General features: G+C 32.9%; 1 protein-coding gene across 3 annotated transcripts in view; it reads left to right on the top strand.

Moving 5' to 3' along the window:
- LOC140443133 (kielin/chordin-like protein) overlaps positions 1–25,282 on the top strand; it is a 583,808-nt gene that overhangs the window by 426,357 nt on the left and 132,169 nt on the right. For all 3 annotated transcript variants that reach the window (XM_072534223.1, XM_072534230.1, XM_072534237.1), the window contains one exon: positions 14,924–15,123. In XM_072534223.1, the coding sequence (XP_072390324.1) occupies positions 14,924–15,123 (200 nt within the window). The remainder of the gene's footprint in view (positions 1–14,923; positions 15,124–25,282) is intronic.

Below are 25,282 nucleotides of genomic sequence, written 5' to 3'. Positions count from 1 at the left end.
AAAATTAATTAAAATTGTGTTAAAACGATTGTGTAGGGTGTGATATCCTAAGTGACCACATTATCGAACCTTTCTTTATCACTGGAAACTTAAATGGTGCATCGTATCTTAAGTTACTTAGGCAAGTAGTTGATTGTATTAGAACAATAGTAGAAAAGAATGGTAACCTTTCTGAAGATTTTTTTTATTTCAACATGATGGAGCTCCTTCACACTTAGCTCTACCTGTGCTACAATTTTTAAACGAAACTTATTCCACTCGTTGGATAGATAGAAGGGGACAGATGACGGATTGGCTATCTAGGTCACCGGATTTAACACCGCTAGACTTCTTCTTATGGTTGTATTTAAAAACAAAAATGTATACTACTCAACCAGAATCTCTAGATTATTTACCACAAAGAATAGAGGATGAATGTTGACAATTAAATACAGACATGTTAAGTTAAGTAATGTTAGAGAAGAATTATTTTAAAATAGATTGCACTATTGTATGAAAGTAAATGATAGTTATTTTGAACACTTATTATTGTAAACATTTTTGGTAGTTAAATGTTCATTCTAAATGTTTGTAATAAAAGTGTTCAAAACATGAATTTTTTTCAATCCAGGATTTTGCTTTTGTATTTATTTTTCTCATAAATTAATCACTTTAAGCATTATGCGTTATACATTTTTGAAATAAGTACAAAGAGAAGAAGAGAAGACTTTCCATACATTCCTTTGACTATTTTGGTATATAAGAACAAGAAGTAAAGTGGACGAAAGAGAATGAATCAGTTGGTGTGCTGTGTGGCCTAAAATTCCCTGTGTAATTAAAAAACAAATTCTTTAAGACTACTCAATGTGCAAAAAGATAGAAAACTTTAGAACAAAACGGAATAATTAACAACAGAGAGGATATTAAATAATTCAAAAAGTAATTAAAAAGTACGTTAAAATCTCTTGTATATTCATTTAGATTTATCTAAACTATAATTTATGATTTTACCATTCCAAATATAAATTATTATTCATGACATTTATAATTACTTCACCCTTAGAAGGCCAAGCTGTTGATATTCGACCTCCTCTTCTTGTCCCGCTTTTGCGGCCCGCTCAAAAGAGACGAAGGGATGATGGAGCGGTGGATGAGAGGCCGTTGTACACTGCGGTGGAAGAATGCTTGGCACAGCTCCAACCCCTACGGAGAATGCACTCGGAAAACTTACACGAAACTTTATCTCCCCCAGTCTTCGGGTTTATAGAACTTAGATTTATATGGAAACCTCGAAAACGGCGGTGAGGATGAGGATACGCCGCGGCGTTAAATGCCGTCGGTTGTTTTTCTTTTATTAAATCTATAAGAAAGAGATTTATGTGTTTGGTTTTAATTCGTTAATGAATTTAAAAAAGCTTTTAGAGTATTGGGAGGAATAAGTACAATTGCCAACCAGTGGATTATCGTCCAATTAGCTAAATGAGATGTATTTTATACTACAACTAGATGGTCCGGAGAACTTCGTACCGCCTTAGAATTAAATAACGTGTCAAAGTTAAATTACTAAAAATTTGCAAAAAACCAAACAAAAATTATTATTATTAATTATTGTCCATTCGCGAAACCTGAAAACTTCTGAAATGATCGTTGTCTCAATGACATTATTAAGTAAGTCAGTCTGATCGTTGCACATAACAATAAGATTAGTTAAAAATGTTTTTCTGACCATTCCCAGCATCAAGGAAGTAAATTTCACCAGATCCAATGTTCACAGCTTCTATCAAAATATGGTACGCAATCCTTTGTGGTTGATTTAATTGTGGAACATTTGTATGAACTCCTTTGACTAATGCTTCAGTGTAAAACTGTTGTTGTCTTTCATAGAGTCACAAATGAGATGAATAACACATTTGTTTACTCGAGGGCTGAGAACCATAGGGTTCTAAGCGACAGTTTGTACAAAACTCGTTTTTTAACAGAAATCTATTGTTTTTTAAATTCTGCATAGAATGGTATTGAAAGTTCTGCGATTCGTTGACAGATAGCGCCACAATCAACAGTGAAATCTAGTTCCAAGCGCACGAAATGGTTTAAAGTTAGAACCATATGGTTCCATGTACTATAGTGAAAGTATTGGTGAAAGTTACATGTGAGTTTTATCAGTTAAAATTATCATTTTCTTGTTTACAATGTCCTCTGTGTCCGAAAATGAATCTTGGGAGGATTATTGTAGCTCCGGTTCTAAATATCTTCCAGAAAAAGCCCATATATACCGTGCATTTGCAGAAGAGAGTGATTCGGGCACACCACACTCTAATAAAAGAGGGAAAGGGACCAAATATCGCATTTCAAGCAAAGAAAATAATTTTCAATTTTCCATATGTAGAAGCGCATTATTTCAAGAAAGATTAAAAAAAAAAGATATCTAGACCCAACACTTAACGTACAAAAAATGTATGAATTGTACATTGAAATGTGCAATGCAAACAATATACCTCCACAAAAGCTGTCGTTGTATAGACACATTTTTAATTTTGAGTATAATCTAGAGTTCTTGCAACCGAAAACGGATAGGTGTGACGTCTGCGAAGACTATAGATTGGCCAAAAAAGAGAAGAGGGTGCAGGCAGAAGAGCAACAGGCATATAATTCCCATATTAGAAAGAAATTAATAATGCGCCAAGAACGTGAAAATAACAAAAAAACAGAGAATTCAAACTGTGCCATTATATGTTTTGATCTGGAAAATGTCATAAATCTACCTAAATCTGAAGTCTTTGTGCTGTTTTACAAACAGAAATTAAACGTATACAATCTGGCAGCTCAGTTCTGTTAATTCAGAAGTTTACTGTGCAGTATGGCCAGAAACATTATGTGCGAGATCAGGCAATGATTTGTCTAGTGCCCTAATACAAATTTTAGAGAAAGTAGTTTTAAACATCCAGAAATAAACAACAAATAGTTGTGGTCCTCAGAACAGGAACTCCCTGATTTTAGTAGCAACCACTGACTTCCTGAACAGACATCGTAATATCCAAATGGCAACTATGAAATACTCCATACCTGGTCATTCGTGCATACAGGTTGTCGATAATATCCACTCTCGCATAGAAAAAGCTATGAAGGTTACGAATATTTGGTCTCCACTAGCGTTTATTAGACTATTGTTAAAAGTCAACAAACGAAAGCCATTCTGTGTGATTAATATGAAACCAATACACTTTAAAAACTTCAAAAAAACAGCATCATTATACCAATATAATAAAATACCTTACACTAAAGTATGTCAACTACGTTTTGTGCAAGGAGACATGTTTACTTTTCAGTATAAGCTAAATGATCACAGCGCCGAATTTTCTACAGTCAATGTTAGTAAAGTTACCAGCAGTATTAGGAAGAAACAGAGAGTGGTTCCCATAAATAATTTCACTGCTAAATTTGTAGTAGCTTCAGCCGATAACACAAAACCCAAATCTCTGACTGCGAAAAAGCTTGAGCATATTGAGTTTACGTATAAATGGATGTCACTGGAAGATCAGAATTACATGAAATGTTTGATTTCTGAAACGAAACAGTTTATAAAAATAAAAGTTAATTTTCTACTCTTCGTTAATTTTCTTCTTCCTTTGATCCTTCCAACGTCATGGTATAGGCTATTATTGTTAAAGGCAATAAAGTCTTCTACAATGATGACATAATATGTCATAATATGACATTTTTTAAACTTCAAATTTATTAAGGGACACAAAGTTCCAAGTACAGCTGTTACAGTGCCCTAAGGTTCCAAGTACAAGTGTAACATTTTGAAAAAACCATGAAATTTGCATTTTATACCACAACGACAGCATTGTTTTAAGAATCACTGTATTACCAAATCCTTAAACAATAATATATAACATATCTGACAAAGTACAATATTGTCGAAACCGTTTTATTTGACAGCAAACTTTAAAATTCGTCTCCTGAAAATTTTTGTAAATGTCGCTTGGAACCCTATGGTTTTCAGCCCTCGTACTGTCAAATATTCATGGTGCGTTTTTGCAAAGTTATATCGTCTTGATAATAACATAAAATAAAATAAAAACAGTAAATGTCTGGCCAAACAATTCAATGAGGATACTACGAGTGTCTTAATATTCCATGGCCTAAGCTGTCTTCCTTGCTTGAAATTAAATTTCTGAACGCACCCTGTTTGACAGGTACAAACTGTGTTTATGGGAAAATAAAATTGTTGTTTTAGTATTTTTTTACAATTCCATCAGATTTTCTCGTTCTACAAAAAAATTAAAGGCTATGTAGTATATAAATTAGAAGTGGAAGATATACACTGGTTACTTGTTTCATTTTCATTTGATTGATTGTTTAAACATTTATAAGATTTAAAATTTGATGTTTTGTCACCCAACCTTTTTAATCTATACTCTGAAGAAATCTTGGGAAATTTCTGGAAGGGATGCTATGGACCAACAAGACAGAATAAGCCTAGGCGGAGAAGTCATTAGAGTCAAATTGAATGGCGGTTAGAAAGATAAATGTAGATCAGTGTTTGCTTTCTCTTAATGGAGAGGAGATAGAACAAGTAAACCATTTTAAATACCTCAGGTTATAAATATGTAAAATGTATCTCTGATAAAGAGATAATAACTAGGATCGAAATATCATGTAAGGATTTTATGACCTGGAAACCAGTTTTATGTAACAGAAACGTGTGGTCTATCCTATTATATGGTTTTGAGATATAGACATTAAAAACCACAATGCTTAACAAATTAGAAGCATTTGAATTGTGGTGCTATCGACGGATCCTAAAAATATCATGAGTTTCACACACTTCAAATGCAAATGTTCCTAAAATGATGAATTCACAAACATCATAAAGAGAATAAAAACAGAAGACTTCGGCCATAAAATTAGAGGATCCAAATACCATCTACTTCGTCTTATAAAACAAGGAAAAGTGGAGGAAAAGAGATACATTTTTAGTAAGAAAGAAACTTTCATGACTGCGTAATATCAGATAATGGTGTGGGCCACATTAGAAGACCTATTTCGACCAGAAGCTGATAGAGGACGGTTTCAGGATATTGTAAACATGATGATGGCCAACATCTGAATACGTGCACAGCACCTAAAGAAGCAGAAGAAGAAGTTTTTAAATAATTAAAGGTAATAATTTAATGAATTCAAAAAAAAACCAAAAGTTTCTTTCCGGTGGCGGTGAATTAGACGTGAAGATAGTCACGGTTTTAGCGACGGCAATCCAAAAGAGTATTGTTTGTATGAGAAAATAAAGTTGATGCTTCTATTATTTTTTTTAGATTAGATTAGAACCAGAACTTTTCAACATTATCACAACTAATCTTCAAAAAACAGTAGGATGTAGAAAAAATTAGACACATTAAAAACATTAAAGAGTGAGACAGTCGAAGAGGTTTGCTGTTATAGCTGTCTTAGAACCCTAATGAATAAGATTCTTCAACACAAGAAAGATATCATATCGCATCGATGCCCATTAAGCAAGATGACTTATCAAGTAAATCCGAACTATTTTATAATCGTGTGCTCAAAATGTACAACTAAAATGATATTATAGCAGTAAAGGTCAACACAACCTGTCATCCCTATACTTTATACGACGCCACATAAACTCCAACTATCTGCATAATAAACATATAAATACCTGAACTTTAATTACGGAAATGTCATCTAAAAAATGCCGGAGTGGAATAGCAGGTAACTGGTTGAATTATATAGCGTCGAATACCGCGAGCGTCATTCCCAGAATTCCTAACAGTCGCACACAAACAGTGCTGCATTCTGGGAGGCCGACGGGGAGGCGGTTAGCGCATTCTTTCCCCCGCGTGGGTTTGCCCTTAAAGACTTATATTGCACTGCGGTCCGTTGAAAATCAAACCGATGGTGCTGTCAATAAAATAAATAGTTCGCATTGATCCGTAGGTGGTTTTGTTCACTCGAGACTGTACGGGGATGGTACGAGTAATGTGAAATACAAATAAGTATTTGTTTATTTTTGTGGGCTTTCACAAGCGTACTTTCAGGAACGTATTGATAATATGGGAGATGGTTTGTTTGGAGAAGTCCCAGTTTGATGGCTATGTGCTCTTCGCACAACTCTTTTGTCTCCTTGTATTATTATGTTAACTTAATTTTGAAATTACATTCACAAAATCAAATTAATTATGATATAATTGGCAAATTAAAACAAAAAATTTATTTAATGAATTTTAATGTAGACGCCAGATTAATAAATATATATTTTTCTCATCTCAGGGTTCTTAATTGAGTTCAAAAACATTACCTTTTCTTTAAATAGTGCTCGAGAAAACAGAAGAGTAGAAAGAAGTAATAAATAAAAGATCAATTGATGCAATAAATTCAAAATATAATGACCAAATAGAGAGAGTGACAAAATATAAATATCTGGGAGCTTACATCAACACAGAATTAGATCCAGACCAAGAGATCCGGGTACGAATAGAAATGGCAAGGGCAGCGTTCTTAAAATTCAAACAATTGTTCTGTGACAAAAATCTGAATATTGCGCTGAAACTGAGGTTTGTTGAATGTTCCGTCTGGTCGCAACTATTGTACGGGGTAGAAACAGGGACACTAGAAGCGCAAATAATTAAAAATATTGAATCCTTTGAACTTTGGATATACCGGAGAATGTTGAGAATCCCATGGACTGCCAGGGTCACCAATGAGAAAGTGCTGAGAAGGATGAGTCGAGACAAAAAATTGTTGAGAACGATAAAAGTACGCAAGACTGCATACCTTGGACAAATACTGAGAAATAATAAATATAGTCTTCTGCAGGTCATCATGCAGGGTAGAGTCGATGGCAAAAAGGGAATAGGTAGAAAGAGGAAGTCATGGCTGCGAAATATTCGAGACTGGACAAACATGACTGTAGACGAATTATTCCACGTTGCAAAAGACAGAGAAGCTTTAAAAAATGTGGTCGCCAACCTCCGTTAATGGGGACGGCATAGGAAGAAAGAAGACGAATAATGACCAAATACCTTTGTAGATTTTCATACACTAAATAAATATCTTATAAATAAATTTTTCCCTAAATTACTTTGTTACATATACAATTAAACACAAAACCAATTCAAATTAAATATAGTTTAATCAATGTCTCGTTTATTAGTTTCCTATCTAACAAACTACTTCGCGAGTTCTGCTTATAACAACAAAACTGTCGACGAACTCTTAACAATATTTATTGCTCCTATTGGAAGGCCAAAATTCTCCTTAGCATATTTTAACACTTTCTTTGCACTATTTTGCAACAATAATTTTTCTTTCATTAGTTTAAAAAAAAAACAAACTATCGGCGCACTTCTTTCGATTTTATCTTCACTCGCTTCCAGTCTCACAACAGATGATCTTCCTTGCTTTTTCAATCTTATTCCCGTCTATCTATCCCTTCCATAATTTCTTGTAAGCAATCAAAACATTCTTTCTTTGCATTCAACCAAATTCCAAAACTTTCCAAATTCATAAAACTCAACTAATTTCAAATTCCCGTAATTGTATACAAATCATCCAAGACAATACCTTTCTACTTTCTCCTTCATCTTTAATGACCGATTTTGAAATAATCAATTTTCTAATACATAAACTTCTTTAAGATAAGCGATCATATTGGCAATAATGACTTTGTTTACGGTAGCTCGAAACAGTGTAACAGAAGTCTTTAAATACCATTCTCGGAGATTTTGGAGCCAGGATGTTTTTCTTAGCCTGGGCCTCTTCTTCTGGCGATCTTGCTCTGTATTATGAGGTGTAAAAGGTTATACTTCTCTGGTTATCTCATTGCATGGCCAAAATATTGTAACTTTCGAATTTTCATTGTTTTCGTTATTTTTGTGCTTTTTTGTAATTCGATGTAAAACTATTTTATTTCTTATTCGATCAACCCAACTTATTCGTAATATTCGTCATTAGATTCACATCTCAAAGGTCTTCAATGTTTTAATTGGTGTAAGGGTCCCTCTGTAAGGGTCAAGCTTCTCCACTGCTTCCGTTGTGTTCTGACTATTGAGTACTAGGTCATCAATTGCCATTTGTTGCAAGACACTTCTTAGTTTGTCGTGAGTGACGTGGTCATAGATCATTTCGAAGTCAATAAAATACAAATATACTGTTTGTTCTATATCTCTACATCGTTTAGCCATAACCTGCAAACTGAATATTGCTTCTCTGGTTTCAAGATTGTTTCTGAGTGCAGTATTCTAGAGTGCAGGATATAAGAAAATATGTAGTACATGGGTCATATTTTTTAGGCTGATGGCTGTGTATTTTATTTAAGAGGTTTAGAAAAGAATATATTATATCCTTATCGTCGAGTAGTTTGATTATTTCGCTGGGGAATTTCATCTAGCCCGGTTAGTTTCCTATCAATTTATATTTAAATGGGAATAAGCCACAATTAAAGGTTAAAATACGTTTACTGACGTTTCAATTTCTACTTCGGAAATCGTTCTCAAAATACAAAAAATGGTTTGTATTTTGAGATCCCATATTTCTTATGTCTTAATTTATGTTATCAAGGAGCCTTATTCTGGGTCTTTCTCTTGTTCTTTTTTCTCTTTCTCTTGTTTTGCTGTTTTACAAAACTGACTTGAGTTTTGTATCACTAATACACAATGCAATACACACATATTTCTATAAGGATTGAACTGGTCACAAAAGGCTTTTAAAGGTTTTTTCAGCCATAAAAAAGCGTACAAATTAAATATTAGGTACTTGATGTGTTGCCATTTTTGCCGTCAATACACAAACAAACTCTTTCCAATCACAAGTACTACTATGACGAACTTATTAGGGTACCATTAAATTGCAAACGGTCTGAGCGTATCACTAAGGTATGGTATCAGTTTCTTCGAATGGTCAAAAATCTATGAACAGTAAATTTTACCTATGTAAAAAGTACAGGCTAGGAGGGATTAAATAAATATCTACGCCTGTGTTTATCTTTCAGAGCGTACTGATTAGAATCACATTAAATTCTAGGTAATAACCAATCTGGTTGTAACAAATATTTTGCAGTGTCCAGCGATAATTCAAAGCAGTCGAAAATTCGTTAAATATACTATACCTACCTCTAATTGCTAACCAAAAAATTATCTATGTTGTCGCAGGCTTTATTCAACGCATAACGCAATGAAAGTTTTTACATAAAATTTATTTAAATTCATAAAGAAATCATTTTTATGTTAAATGTTAAAAAACTAATCCTATTATTTTAAACTTACACTTTTTAACAATATCATTTCTATTCACCTAACTTTGACTTCAAATTCCAACTTAAAACTTCGTGCTGTGTGATTTCTTACCTAGTTTTTACGTTAGGGTATTGTCTTACTTTTAATTTTGATTTTTAAACCAATTGTTTTGTGTCTCAAAAATGATATTTAAAATTCGTGTCACTTCTTTTGTGACATGGGAAAATATATTCATAATCTATTCTCCAAAGTATTAAATAAAAGTGACATATTTTTAAACGTGTATCTAAAAAAGCGGTTCGAATGAAACATAGAAGCCACAACTCGACATAAATTCAAGCGAATTCCCCTTTTTGCTAACTTCGTCCGCAGTAATTAGACCTTCCGTTGTACATGTGTATTTCAACGGATGTTTTGTACACGAACAGGCTGCCACCAGAGCACCACTTGACACACAAAATCCCAGGCCAGACACAAACACCCTTGATTGTTTTTTGCTTGATGATGACGAGAACCTGCGAGAAAAGTAGATGTCGCTGGTTTCGTTATTAGAGAGAGGCTTTGATAAGAGATTGAAAAGATTTTACGGAAGCGGTAGGCTAGGGCTCTTCTTGGTCTTTTATGTCTCGCTTGTATATCTTATAAGATGTGTTGCGAAACAAAAACTTGCTTTGATATTATATTTTTTTAAAGTAGACCATGATTTTTTATACATAAACTCATTCGTGGCGAATACCAAAAATAGTCTTGTTTTGTTTTATCTTTCTAAATAAATTTAACCACAAAATGTTATTTTCTTCGTTCCATACTGTCGAAAACATTAGTTATATTTATACTTTATTTCTTAAGGGCATAGGCGCAAAATGTCGCTTGTTAAAATGTTCAATACATTTCAAATGTATTCATTTTTTTTTTTCGAATCCTGAGAAAACTAATAAGTATATTTAAAAAATTTAAGCACAGAATAAAAGATTACGTTATTACCGAGGGCCTAAAGTCCCTGAAAAATTCTGTATTGTTTATTTGAATAAGTTACAGATGGCGAAAAGAAAAGACAAAATTTAGTGTGACTTTTAATTTCAAATATCTCATTCAAAAGAAACTTTTTGGTTATTCTAAGGGACTCTCGGTCTCGCTAATAATGCAATCTTTCATTCTGCTTCTAAATTTGTCAAAAATACTTATTTGTTTTCTTAGGATTCGAAAAAAATTAATACATTTAAACCGCATTGAACATGTTGACAGGCGACATTTTGAACTATGCCCTTAATTATTGACAGCACGCTAAAGGGCCAGAAGTCGTAAACCAGAAACGTGTAGTGTGCAATTGATAAAAATTTAGGGTTTCAATGATTTTAAAAACCTAATTATTTTTCTAATTGTGCAAGTATATTGATTAAATATAAAGGGCCTGATAGAGGCTTGTGGTTTGTCGAATCTCATGCTACTTCGAACTGTACACCATTGCCCAATAATCATTATAATGTAATTGAAATTTTCGGAATTTTATTGATCACATTTTCCACAAATATTACAATCTATTACAATTTACCACATCGTAATCTCTTTAATCCCAAAAACTCAGTAAACATTGTAAACAATGTTTACTATAATTTACGTTGGAATCACTTTTTGAGACAACTATACGCTAATGCGTGCTGTGGACTAGTCCACTGGTTAATAATAATAAATTAATGGGGATACCTGGTTAAAAACACCAGTAGCTTATACCTGATCACTTAACTATTGGTATTTGCGTTAGTTCCTACAACTTCTCCTTGATTCGAGCAGAACATACTTAAGCACGTTTGCCAACACTAACGTTTGCTCCTTGTTACACAAGTATAATAAATTAGAACGTTACAAATTTGCAAAAAAAAATTATAAGTAAAGCTGTTGTCGCATGGAGGTGAAACTTTTGACTAAAAACAAGGGCCGTACTATTTTTTACGTTGGAGAAATTAGAAGGCAACCACTTTAGTCTCCACTATACTTTTATCAGTTTATGACGAATATTTTGCCTAATTATGCTTTCGAGCATCAAGAAATGCTCAATATCAAGTGGAAAGTACAGCTTTAATATGCTTTGAACTGCGTTGTAAAAAAAATATTTAAGACTTAAATTTTTATCTCATATTCTTCTCTAATATATATCTTTAAATAATCTCCTAGTTGGTAACACAGTACGATTAGCAAATATTAGCGTTTTCCTGAGAGCCTGGAATTCACTTCTTTAAAAAAAAATACCATTAGTTATTTAAAAATATTTTTTCTTTCTTTCTCGTCGCCCTGTTTATGTACTTTCAATTCTGCAGCAAAGAAAACTCCCAGTTCAAACAAAAAGCTTTTAAATCCTCCCTAAAGGAGAACAAACGTCCTTTAAATATACGAGTTAGAAAAATCAGCACGTCCCGGCTCTGGATCAACATACGGTGCAGTATGTTTCAGCGTTCTCGCTGGTATCTATAAGATTCCAGAAAATATTCATTTATTTAGAATTTAGAATCCACAAGGAATATAAAATTCCTGTATTTGGCTGTATACCATAAATCACAAGAGTTTTATTTAAAAATAAGACAAAGGTATATAATTAAACATATATCATTTATAAAAGATTTTTAAATAAAACTCTTAAAATTTAGACTTTCCTATCATACAGTACAGCGATTATTAGAGGGGATAAAATGCAAAGAAAATCTTTAGAAAATGCACATTCTAATGTACACATTTTTGTAAAAAAAAATGCAAGATTATGCTTAAAATAGGACACCAATAATGTTTAAAATATGCAGATGATGCAAATTGTTTGTTTTAATATTTGAACCATATTTAGAATATTTAAACAGTAAAACTACTTTTTGAGGATTTAAAATTCTATTTATTTATTACAAAGAATCAATTACTACAAAAAAAAAATGTTGAAATTTACAATCTAAAATATGTTTATATAATTTTACTATATAATAAAATACGTACTGTATTAGAAAAAACTAGAAGTTTGTCTAATAAAAATGTTCACTCTTTAATTAATTACTTTTAACCCCTTCCGCTTCAGGCCATTTTTTAAAGTAGGGAGCTGTATACCAGCAAAGGTTTGTTAATGAAAATACATTTTACGATAGTTATGATATGTAATATAAGAGATATTACACTATGGCGACCACAAAAATGTTTGAAGCAATTTGAATTTATATGACAATTTATAGTGTTTACCAGAATATCCACAACAATTTAATTATACTCAGAACAAAGCAAAAAATAGAAGAACATTATTTTTATTACTTATGAAAACTTTCAAAATGTTCCACTGAGCAAAGTTCTGGTTTGTCCGGGCAAGCAATGCAACATTTTCTCGTTAGTTTATGCACTCCACGTCTTTTACAATTTACATAAACTTTTCGTAGAGCCCTCATTTTCCCAATTTTTTTTGGAAAATCGGCCATTGCATGAAACGGTTGATTTTTTTTATCATTAACTTCTTGATATCCTTTACTTTATTTCAGAAGTATCCCCCGGCAGCAGAGTTTTGTATATTTATACATTGAAACTTGTTTTTGATAGGAATTTTGCAAAGGACTGTACGGTTCAATATCTTGGTCCACTGCATCAACTGATCCCATATTTTGATTGTAGAATTCAATATGTTTAGGTTTGTTATAACAGAGAACATTTCCTCCTACAACATATCGTGCCCTTTCGCAAAATCCTGCAGTATGTTTTCTGGTAAGCAGATGAACGTCTCTCTTGTCCTTGTAGCGGACTGCCCTTGCGAACAAAACATGATTGTTGCTTATCTAATGGAAACAATATTAATTTTCTTGGAACGCCCCTATTTGCTCGAATAATGCCTGTAAGGAAAGTCTTTTGTGTCAATAGAGACTCGCAAAGATGAACGGATGTATACCAATGATCTACAATCACTTTACGATTACTGTTCAGTAGGTTTTGGCAAAGATAAACTACAATTTTTTCGGAAAAAGAAAAGTTTTCTGTTCCTGAAATGTGCGATATGTCATATATATCCTTGCCGATATATATATACAAAAATTCTGGTCCTGGGTCCACTAAGTTTTGACAATTATCTCTAATGAGAGCCATAAACATGCCTAGTCTGCTAAGCAGTGAATTACTTTTGACAAGTTCTGGTGGTGAAAATCTTAGGAATTTAAGAATTGCCAAAAGGCGATTACGGCTCATAACAGATTTATAAAAAAACTGGAGGATCAGTGCATATATTATCTGTACTCCAATAATCTGAAATTTGCGGAAACTTGGTCAATCCATTGAGAAAATATAGCGCTATAAATACGTATATTTCTTCTTTTGCCACTGTTTATAAGTCAGACGAAAAACTTTCATGGCGGTGTGTGGATTATCGTTAAAATATTTATCAGCTCTTTGATTGGTACATTCCAATAGTTTTTTAACAATACCGCTACTTACAAATGACTCAAAACAGTTTACAGTTTCCATACAATCTTGAAAGTCAATAGCTGGGTGAACGTTATAGTCAAAGCAAAATTCGGGTATATCTCTTTGAAGCTTATCATCAAACGAATCCGTTACGGCTATTAAGGGGTTAATAACATGAAATACGTTCATTATAACATGTTTTTCAAAATTTCCTACAAGAAATGATTATCTCTTATCTGTTAATATAATGTCTATATAAGGAAAAGCTTCGTTCTACCTCAACTAAAGTAATGGGCGCAAAGTTTAAATGCGGCTAAATTTTCTTTAATTTCATGCAATTTAGAAAGCTCACCCAAAAAAATTTTTGAAACATTTTGCAGTATTTCAAATCCTACATTATTTTTAAAAACATTTTCAAAATTTTGTAAAATTTTTGCTCCTAATGGACCTTTTATATTTTAGCAATTTGAGAAAACTTTTCCACCAATTAAACGGGGTCGATCAAAGGTACAGAAAAGTATCGTAATGTTTGGCACAAAAAACTGCTGCATCAAGCCAAGATTTGCGATTAGCATATAAACCATAGCGTTATAACAGGTTGAGGTGGCAAGCAATTGCAGATCTAGAAGTTTTTCATTATATAATTGAATTCAGAAAATGAGCTTTGAGAAAATATCTAGTACAAGATATTCCAGACCGTATTTCAAAAGGCAAATGGTCAGGATCTATTTTGTGACAAAAGGCCAATATATGGACAAAAAGGTTTCTAGAGTGGCGACCAAGGGAAAGCCGGTAGAGTCGTGGAAGTATATCAAATGGAATGATGAGCTAAACAACTTGGAATAATGCTGTGCAAGATATACAGACCTTTCTAACACATTGGACACATTTGTTTGTGTAATTATTTTATTCTTGGTACTTACTCCTTTTGTATTGGTGTATATACTTGATTTAACAATGCATGAAAGTTTTATGTCAAAATATTAAAACGGTCTTCCTCATTGATTTATGATATTACTTAAATGGTTATCATCTAGTTAAAAACTCTGCTATCAATAACGTTTAAAGTAAGTGTAGTAGAAGAAAAATGTATTTCTATTTTTTTTTATGATAATTACCCGAAATAATTTTTCTAGGAAAAGTTGGAAAAGTTCTATGTGAACATCAAAACTTTTTTTTGTAAGTTATATTTGTTTTCTAAAATTCACTGTTTACTTCAAGAAATAACGCTGAAAAGAACTATTCACCAAATGAATGTCTGTCTTTGGTTGTTTCAGCTCCGGCTTTATCCAGTTCGACGTCAGACAACGACGATCTGACGAACAGCATCGAAGACGAAGGCGAAGAGGGCGAAGAAGAGGACGAGGAGGAGTCGCTCGTCCTGGACGAGGATGACTTTACGACACACGGATTAGCCAGACTTAGCTCGGCTGCTACATGTCTCGTCGCCGGGGTCGAATACACACACGGGCAACAGGTAAGTTCTTTCTTGACACTTTGAGATTTATGAAAAGTTTTTTACATTTATACTATAACGTAGTTTGCATATTACGCGAAATATGAAAGTCTTAGGTTTTTTAAAGAACTATGTGAATAAATACAAAAACTCGTGAAATATTCCATATGAAACTTTTGTAACTTGATAACTTTAAATTTATTGCACCAGATATTTCATTTAGTAAAATAATTGCATGTTCATTACTTTTTCTTTAAAAGACTTATGCTTACAATTATAATAACCACAATTATACCGTTTTTAACTCAATGATTTTGTACCACATAAATCAACTACATACTACATTTTTTTTGTTAATTTACTTAATGGCTTTGTATTTGATTGGCTTTGTTAATGATGTATTGACCTATTGTATTGGTTAACAAAATAGTACTTCGCATAGAGGTAAATTAAAAATATAATGTAAACACCAGTATCACAAGAAAAAGTGAATATTTAGAACCAACAAGGGATTACATAATATAGGGATACTTTTCAAGCTAAAGTGCCTTTCATAGGGACTTTATTACAACACAAGACAGGCAACGGCTATGAGGTAAATATATAACATAAGAATAGACCAGAGCTAGATCTAGAACAGAGCTAGATTTATACATTCACATTACACATTCTATCCTTAATTTTTCTTTTAGTCCTTTTTAAATACCCCCAAAAATTTTGGTTAAGCCTAATATTATGACGAGAGATATATAGAATAGAAAATAAACTATCAGGAATAACTGCTACAATAATTACTTTGACTTTCATTCAAATAACCCGTAAAAGTTGAAGTGTGGTGAACGATACAAGGTTGATTACCTTTTACTTAAAAAAATTATTTATAATACATAGAAAATTCTTTTTTTTTTGTATAATTTTCACAATATACAACGTTCCGATATTTATATCGGGTTGTCTCATCATTGACTGGGATTTAAAGAGCCCCAAGATTTTACAGTGTATCATTTATTAACGTTTTATGGCAATTGAAATGGTAATAAAATAAGTCTATAGAAGTCTATAAAAGATTCTACAATCAACTTATTCAGAAGTTGAAAGTTAAACTAGAAGTAACTCTCATTAAAAAAGGTAATAGAAGGTTTAATGTTGTTAAGCGCCTGTCTTCCGGGTTAAACAGCGTCGATACCGAGTTTTCGACACCCTTTCTGATGTCTTCTTTAGGCTTCCGGGATCTTAAATATATGAGTTCCCAAAACTCTTCACTACCTTATTTACTACTCATTACACTAGTGCTCTTGGGGGTGACAAACAGTTCATTTATACTTTCGAAGATGACGTGTGTTAATGACGTAGCATTTAGGTGGGGGTTGGCGTCAAGATTCTTGACGGCGGGATTAGGATTGTTAGGTGGAGAGGACAATGTATTCTTTAGCAGGGGTCTCCGTGTCGAAAGCAAGCGGATGCCGCCATCTTTTTTATTGAGACAATTCGGCTGTTTTTTAATCTCTATGGTTTCTGGTATAATTCTTAGTTTAGTTCATTTGGAATGTTGTCTTTGCTTGATCAGAGAAGAGATGAAAGCTTTTGTTTGGTGGTAAATATTGTCTTTATTCCTCTTGATCTGAACATTTTTTCGATTTTGTCAGTGACGACACCTTTGATGTGTGAAAGAAAAGATGTCGTATCATGAGGTTCGGGCCCTTGGTTAAAATTGAGTGAAAGATTGATTCTGTAAAAGCCTCTGTTGATGTGATTTTTGTGAAAACCATTCTGGATGAGGGGAGAGAGGATGTCGAAAGCTCGGTGTAGTAAAAATCGATTTCAGGTTTAATGGTACTAACCACGGAAACTTTTCTAAAAGTATATACATATATATGAACTGTGAACCAATTTATTATTTATTCATTTAACATTAAACAAAACTCTTGCCAATAATTGAAGAATTTAAAACGATATACCGGGTCTCGGTTTTCAAGAAAGTTCTCGATTCTTAGTACTTGAAAACCGAATTCTGTATTCTTTAAAGAATTTGATTCTGCTCGTCAATAATAGTGCTGATCTCTGAAATTTCCTGCTTTTCAATTTCTGTCTTGTGTGCCATTATCATCATAAGCTCGACATGGTTTTTTTATTTTTTAAGTTCAAACGTAACTGGTACTTTTTCATTACTTTTTAACAGTGTCCTTATCTCTGACTATACAAAAGCACTGGTCTTATCAGGGTTTTGTACATTTAACATTACTATCATATACATATAGTAGATACATTAGTATCATATACTAACATTATTATCATTACCAGCTATTCCATTCATCGTGGATGTAAGGTGTGTCCATTCATTTCTGTTTGTTGTTTTTTACATCCATTCGTGACCAGCCATTCGCTTGATGTCATCAGTTCATCTGCTCATATTAACCCATCTTAAATGCTTATTTGCTTCATTATACGTTTTTTTTTTCGCAAGCTGTATGCTTCTGTTAACGTCTGCACTGACATTGTTATCTGCGGTAACTAGGACGAAGTATGTAAAATTCTTCACGGGAGATTTCAATATTGTAATCTCCTATGGTTATCTTTTGTAGATGTCCAAGCCGGTGCCTCCTTCTTTAATATGTTGACTGCTTCTTGTATTTAAGCTCATAAAGTTGGATTTGTTTCTCTATAATCGTTTTGGTCCAGTGCCGTTCTATCATATAGTGCATCGTCCCTTATTTATTTACAGAATTCTGTCCATCCTTTCAATATTTCACTCAGTTGAGCTACTATGTCTCGGTATTTTTGTTTGTACATCATTGTTCTTGGTTTAAATTCTTTTCTATTTTTAATAGGTTTTTGATTGAATTTTCTGGTTTCTGCCGTTTTATTTAGTACTTCAGAATTCTCTTGGAAGTTCTTTTTCTATATTGTCTCTTCTCTTCCCTCACTATAGTTTATTTTCTTTCTTTATTCGAAGACCTTATTCTTCTTTTGCTTATCTTGTCGTGTCGTATCAGTTTTGTGTGCCCATTTGGACAATATTTGGGCAATAGTGCGCAAGATCTTATTTAATATTTTAGTTTTAGAATTTTGTTGCTAATGTATTTCTTTGCCTTTTAATAAATCGGTGTATCTTTGGAGTATCCTATGTCTGTTCAGTCACTTTTGAGACGTTTTTCATGTTTATTCTATTATGTAGATACTATTCTTATCTACTGGAAAGATATAGCTTTTTAAAGGAATCCAATTATTACCGATTTTTACCAATAATTTATATCATATCTTATTTTCTGGGACGTATTTTAGAATAAGAAGCTGGTAATTTATACTAGTTTTTTGTTGGATACTGAAATATGGCTACTTAGAAACAACGCCAGATAATCGAGCTGTAAAAGCGATCCAGAAATGGAAACCCCAAGGAAATAGGGTAAGAGGAAGAAACCGTAAAAGGTGGATAGGCGATGTAGAGGAGGATCTTAAAATCATGAACAGCTGGCAGTGGCGAAAGAAAGTATCTGACAGAGCAGAATGAAAGAACGTTGTTAAGCAGACCAAGACCCACAACGGGTTGTAATGTCATTAAAAGAAAAAGAAGAAGAAGAAGACTTAGACAATAAACTGGGTTCTGGTTTTATTATTTTTCTTTTGCATTATTTTTCTATATCTGAACTGTTTATTATAAATATTTCACCATTTATTCGAATTAAGTGTTTAATGCTTAAAGTGTGATTTGTCTTCATGTGTGATAGTTAAAGGTATTGACAATTACATATCTTTATGATTTTTAGGTACTTTATTAAATGAACGTACCGAGAAAAGAATAATACATATCATACTGAAAAGAGAGTTAAAGATATTAACTCATGACTATTTGAAACGTCTACTAAAGCAGCAATTTAATTATAAGCATATATTTTATTTTACGTAAAAAAAGCACAACGATTTTGCATTTAAATCGTTATGTTAATAATGCGCAATATCCTAAGTGGACCCTAAAACCATTAAAACTTCAATACTGTCGAGCTGACATCTAATCAACTGATCTAGTATGTGAACTCGCAAACAGTAAATTATTATTGCTTGTGCATCAATTAGAAACTTTATGAAATATGCGTATATCAATTTACTACATTATATCCCTTGGGATTTTCAACAGTATTTTTTGTATGTACGACAGGCACATATAGAGAGTTATTTGTATGTTTCGTAAAAAAATATCATTTTCACTGTTTAATAATGGATTTCGTAGATAATAGACGAGAAGAAATCTAAAAAAAATAAAATTTAAAAATTGTTTTAATAGGAAAATATAATATGATATCTTGACTTTGATTTTAACGTTTTGGTAAAAAATCAGCATAACTTTTACATTTTTCTGATGTTTGAAGGTCTTGAAACAGTACCTGAATTAGTCTGTTTTTTTTATTATGCAATATATCTTACAAATAAATAAACCACAGTTTTCAGTTGTGTTAATCTTTCTAGTAGTTCAAGTAATATATTTCCATCCTTGAAATATTTTAACATGACTTCGGTGACATGACATGGAGCCCAACCTGGTTGAAAAACTGCTTGATCGTTAGCATCAACTTTTCTCATTTTAGTTTCAGTCTATGTTGTAGCAAGTCACAGCACTTCTGCCAGTTCATCATTCCTTTTATCAGCACAAGAAATCCGATACCGTTATAGAAAAAGCAGTCCCATAAAATCTTCCATTATTTTATAAATCTGACTTATTGCCAGGTTTACTTGAAAGTTGAAAAGCCATTTTGGTTGACGTGGTTTCATTTGTCTATTACTGAGTACTGATTAGTTTTTGTTAATAACGAAACATTTTGATCAATTCTGTTTTTCTTTTACCTTTAATTTACTCTTTTGGATAACAATTTTATTATTTTTTGGAAGTGACGTGCCTGGCATTTATCTTTTCTGTTGGTTGTCTAAGATCATTTTTAATTCTCATAATTTTCGTGGAAATTTTGATAGATATTGCTTTGACTTTTTCTACTGTTCCAATTAAATCTTACTACTAAGTTTTAATCGACGGATGAAGAGTAAACGTTTATTGGCGTTGGCCTGGCAGCAGCGTAAATTTTTGAATTACACAACTTATTCACATACTACTCTTCCCATGGTGATTTTTTCTTTTCTTCATCTTTATAAGCAATTCTGCTTGTTCATGGAATACCTCTACGGAAAATTGCCACTCCATCTTTTGCGCGGACGTCCGATACTTCTTCTGCCGATTGGTAATTTATCTCTTGCTATTTGGCCGACACAGATTTGCCCTATTATTCTTATGTGGTTATTCTAATCTTTTTTTCTTTTTTGTGTCCATTCATTTATACACTGTACGTTACATTTTCTTCTAATGTTTCGATTCTCTTTCGATCTCTCAGCGTATTTCCTGTAATTCTTCTCAGTACTCTTTTCTCTGTCGTTTCCAGTGGCCTTTGCGTTGTGGCTGTGTCAGGTCTTGTTTCTGATGCATATGTCATTATTGGTCTTACACTGACTTAATAAATTTTTAACTTCATCTGAGTTGTAATATGTCTGTTTCGATTCATATAGTGTTGTTATCGCAACCTGCCAGTCTATTTGCTTTTTGTACTTGATCTCCCACTTCTTTGTCCAGGTCTTTCTAGCTGGACAGTGTAATTCCAAAGTATTTTATTTTCATTACTTGTTTAATAGTATGCTATCGATTTCAATTTTACGTGGTAATTTTTTTGCTAAATAAACTATAATACATCCCATTGTATTTGTCTGGTATTTATTATTCCATCTATGCAATTCTTTGTAAAGAACTTTTTAAGTTTGATATCGAATACAAACGACTAGTTATAATAAATATAAATAGTTAGAAACTTGTTCTTTATAAAGGCGAATCCCAGACTATGAAAACTTTAAACAAGCTCTTGAAAACTTCTCTTCGCTTCCTAGATAAATGAACGAATTCCCGGTTTAATATAGTTTCCGGTTTGATTGTAAGATTTTCAATTTATAAATATATAGATATAGATAGTAAACGCATTAGACACATAATAGAATATTTTACTTTAACATTTTCATTAATGTAATATCATTATTGCTTTTAGAATATATTTTAATATATATATATATTTAAGATATTTCTTGTATATTTTTTATTTCCACAAGAATATGGATGGAGGGTTATCGGCCACAAAAGTGGAGAGAAAAACAAAGGCTCTTTCTACTTCATCCTTTTATGAAAACGTTTCGTATATGAATTAATATTCATTATCATTCCAATCTAAAAACTGTGTTAGTTTTATACTATGTAAAGATTAAATGTATGTAAAAAAATATACAAGTAAACTGAAAATGAAGATCAAGTAGAATTTTAATCACTGATAATTTGGTTTAGAAAATCCCATTATAAATTACTTTTCGTAACATATTTTTACCACACGATATTTCAAAGAAATTGAATAAAAAGGGTTACTAGTATGCTCGTAATCAAGTTACCACTTCAAACGCTAGCACGTAAAGGAAACCAAAAAGAAGTCCGTTACTGTGAAAAACCGTGTAAACTTTACACTTTTAAGCCGCGTTTACACAATGACAATTGGCGAGACAATTGTCAGAAGACAACTGACTGGAATGAAATTATTGTCTTCGTCTAAACACTTCAAGCCAATTGCCTTGCCAACTGCCCTCACAATTGGCCCAAAATTCAGTTGTCTCCGGGAGTAGACTGAGGACGATGAACTGCGCCCAGTGAGCCCCCCACCACTCGAAATCTCAATTGTCGCGACAATTGGCGCCGTGTGAAGGGTGTAGGCCAGTAGTGCTGTCTTGTTTTTTGCCAGTTCCCTCACCGGACACCACAGATGACGAGCAGTCGGCCATGTGTTAACTGTCTACTGCCATGGCAATAGTTGACCAGGTATAAACATCTTCTCGTTCAACTGGACTGGCCTCCGACAATCCGCAACCACGTGATAACAATTGTCCAATGACAATTGTCACGCTAATTGTCATCGTGTAAACGCGGCTTTAAGAAATCAACAAGTGCCATAACGTTTGACTTCAATAATTGACGTAGTTATTTCAAAATCAGAAACATATTGGGGTCAACCTCTCGCCGAAAATGCTATTCTTCGTCAAATGTTTTGTTATTGTATCGAACTTCTTAAGGAATAAATTGTCTCACCGTCAAACATTCTAGTAAGTTTTGACATCGTTTTACTCTTTGCAAACATTCCTATAGACGAAACCCAAAACATTTTGCAAAGTTAAATACACTATCCAACAAGACCTCTTTTTCTTTTATTAAACATTGTATGTCCATCACTTTTTATCCTATAAAATCAATTCTACAGAAAAATAAATGGTATCTCAATAAGACACCTCACTATTAACGATATGTTGACGTTACATTCGTCATTTGGAACAACGCCAGGAGAGCTTTAATGTATTTTCCAACCCATCTGACTAATATCCAGTTCACGATGGGGGTGAAAACTGATTCTTCGCCACCGTTTCTTGACGGTATCTTAATAAAAAACCAATCCCAAGGTTTTCATCCCTCTGTTTACAGAAAACCCATAAACACCAATCGTTACTTGCATGCCAACTCTTATGCACCTTTACAAATTAATTCAGTTATTAATACCCTTGTCTCCAGATTAATACACCTTTGCGACGATGCGAGCAGGCCTACTGAAATTCTAGTACCTATATTACGAAATATATTTTTTTAACGAAAGAAAAATATCTTCTCATCAACTGTCTCAAATTCAAGAAATTGCAAAAATCAAATAGGTACTTACTGTTTGCAATTTGGTTATCAGTACTATGTCTGGCTGATACATTTTTATAAAGTACAGCAAAATTGTCATAGTCACAAATAAAATTCTGAATTACAAAACAGCAAAATTTGTTGTAATTTTAGAGCCGCTAGATAAAAAAATAATTTTTCAACAAACAGAATAGCATTCATTCCCTTTGTACTACCATTTATGTTTTTTAATTACTTATTTATCCAATTTTATCCAATATTAATCTTTTTAATCTTATTTACTATTCTCCGTAATCCAGTTTTTAAATTTAATCAATTTTCTGTTGCTTTTAATCAAAAATCTGTTTGCCGAATGAACATCAATTTTAGATTTCTATTAAGGATAGACTTGATGCTTTGTTAATGAGATATAAAATAAACAAAATCGAAAAAGATGAGAAACAAACAATCGTTTCATATCTCAGAATTTCGTCGACCATTTTGTTTGCACATTGGATCAGCGAAAAAAAGGGGATTTTAAAAAGTTATTTAAAAGTATTTAGAATTTATAAATAAAATTTATTTATTTACTTTAAAATAATAGTCACGAAAAAGGATCTGGATTTATGGCATGTGGCTATGTAGTTGTATTTCTTAGTGACACTTTTCATTAAAAAAAAAGTAAAGAAGTCCAAATGTTCCATGATATAGCCCAATACCGCAACATAGGTTTAAAGTTGAATTCAATATATTAATATCTTTAGAAGGCCATTTTTATTTCCGAGACTCTGCAACAATTCTAACAATTCTTTCTATGTCCTATTGTTGTGCGACTCTCATCAGACTCGTCCACCACTTCCCGATGTTTTTTAACCTTAAACATCTTCTCCTACCAGGACCTCTGCTCCCCCGCCCCCGACAGCGGATCCAGGACCGATTTTCGTGGGGGGCATAAACTTTTTTAAGATTAGTACTAGGATTAGGATATCGGGGATCTGGGGGAAAATTTTAGGGTTAAAATGGTGAGTTTTAAGGCACTTTTCACACACTTTTGAGTGCCATAAAGACATTCAAAACTTATCGTTATTAAGGCTGTTTTAGCAGTTCAAGCCAACTGCGATTTGAAATGGGCGTATCACTTACTTTTCTACACTGCTTACGCGAGACCATCTTTACTCAGTGCCGCCGGCCGACGGGTAGTTTAATGACAACAAATACATTATTCTCCATTCAAATTAGTTTTAACACGAACTAACTGTTCATGAGATTTGACGTCACGAAGGCGATAACGATGAAACTAAGCCCAATGATGAGTAACACGTTTCACTATTAGATTTCAGTATTTTTTAGCAATTTTCTTTAAAGTTGGAACACGCTTTTCTCGATTATTACTGGACACAGAAAGGTGAAACAAAAATCAACGATTACAGAAAAAAAAACTCTTTCGAGTGATGGGCGTAAAAAGTTTGGTTATAATAGAACGTTAAACAGTATATTCCAATTTTTCAACAGAAGTTTCAAAAAAATAAAAAAAGTAAAACCATCAGTTTAAAGGCAAGATAATTTCGAATAACATGTCAAAATTTCGAGACATTTTGTCAGTAAATAACAGAGAAAATACTGTCCCTAGGTTTTGATGCACCGATAAAACAGCCTTAAAGTATTTTTATTTGTCTAGCAACGACAAATCAGCAATTTTTAACCTAAAACCAAATGAAGGCCAACAAGTGCAATGAAAGAAATGTAGTTTAGTGTATGAAATTAAAATAGCATAAATAAAAGGCGAATAATATTCGGCAAGTTACTTTATTTGTCTAATACAAAAATAATTCCTGTACACTCAACCTCATACAACAAGTTCGAGTCGTCTGGCTCGATGATGTGCAAATAGTTCTATTGCTTTTTTAGTTTACTTTGTCTCTTTTTGGTAAGTTCCCATTCCACCGTTTACGTGGTCTTCCTACTGATCGTCTTCCTATTGAAGACCCGTCTCTTGACGTCTTTACTACTCTATTTTTTATCACTCGGCTTATGCTTATATGATCGTTCCATTCCAGTCTTCTATTTCTTACTAAGCCCTTGATGTTCTCCACCTTGCATCTATGTCATATATCTGTACTTCTAGCTTTGTCCCATACAATTTTTCAAAGTGTTTTTATCTCTCTGCTGTTTCTAACATACCTTTTGTCCTCTCTGTGTCAGGACGTGTTTCTGCCGCGTATGTCATTATTGGTCTGATGACTGTTTTGTAAATTCTGACTTTCATTTCTTTCCCAATATTTGTCTTTCTCCATATTGTTTCATTCAGGCAACCTGCGGCTCCGTTTGCTCTATTCACTTGATCTTCCACTTCTGTTTCGAGCTTTCCGTAGCTAAATAATGTGATGCCTGATGTGATATTTAAAATAAACAAAAATATTTAATTACTCTTTTTCACTCCACATAGGATAGACAAAATAA

The sequence above is a fragment of the Diabrotica undecimpunctata genome, chromosome 1 (assembly GCF_040954645.1).
Source record: "Diabrotica undecimpunctata isolate CICGRU chromosome 1, icDiaUnde3, whole genome shotgun sequence".
Taxonomy (NCBI): Eukaryota; Metazoa; Arthropoda; class Insecta; order Coleoptera; family Chrysomelidae; genus Diabrotica; species Diabrotica undecimpunctata.
The sequence above is the reverse complement of the archived record's forward strand: the minus strand, read 5'-3'. Positions and strand labels throughout refer to the sequence as shown.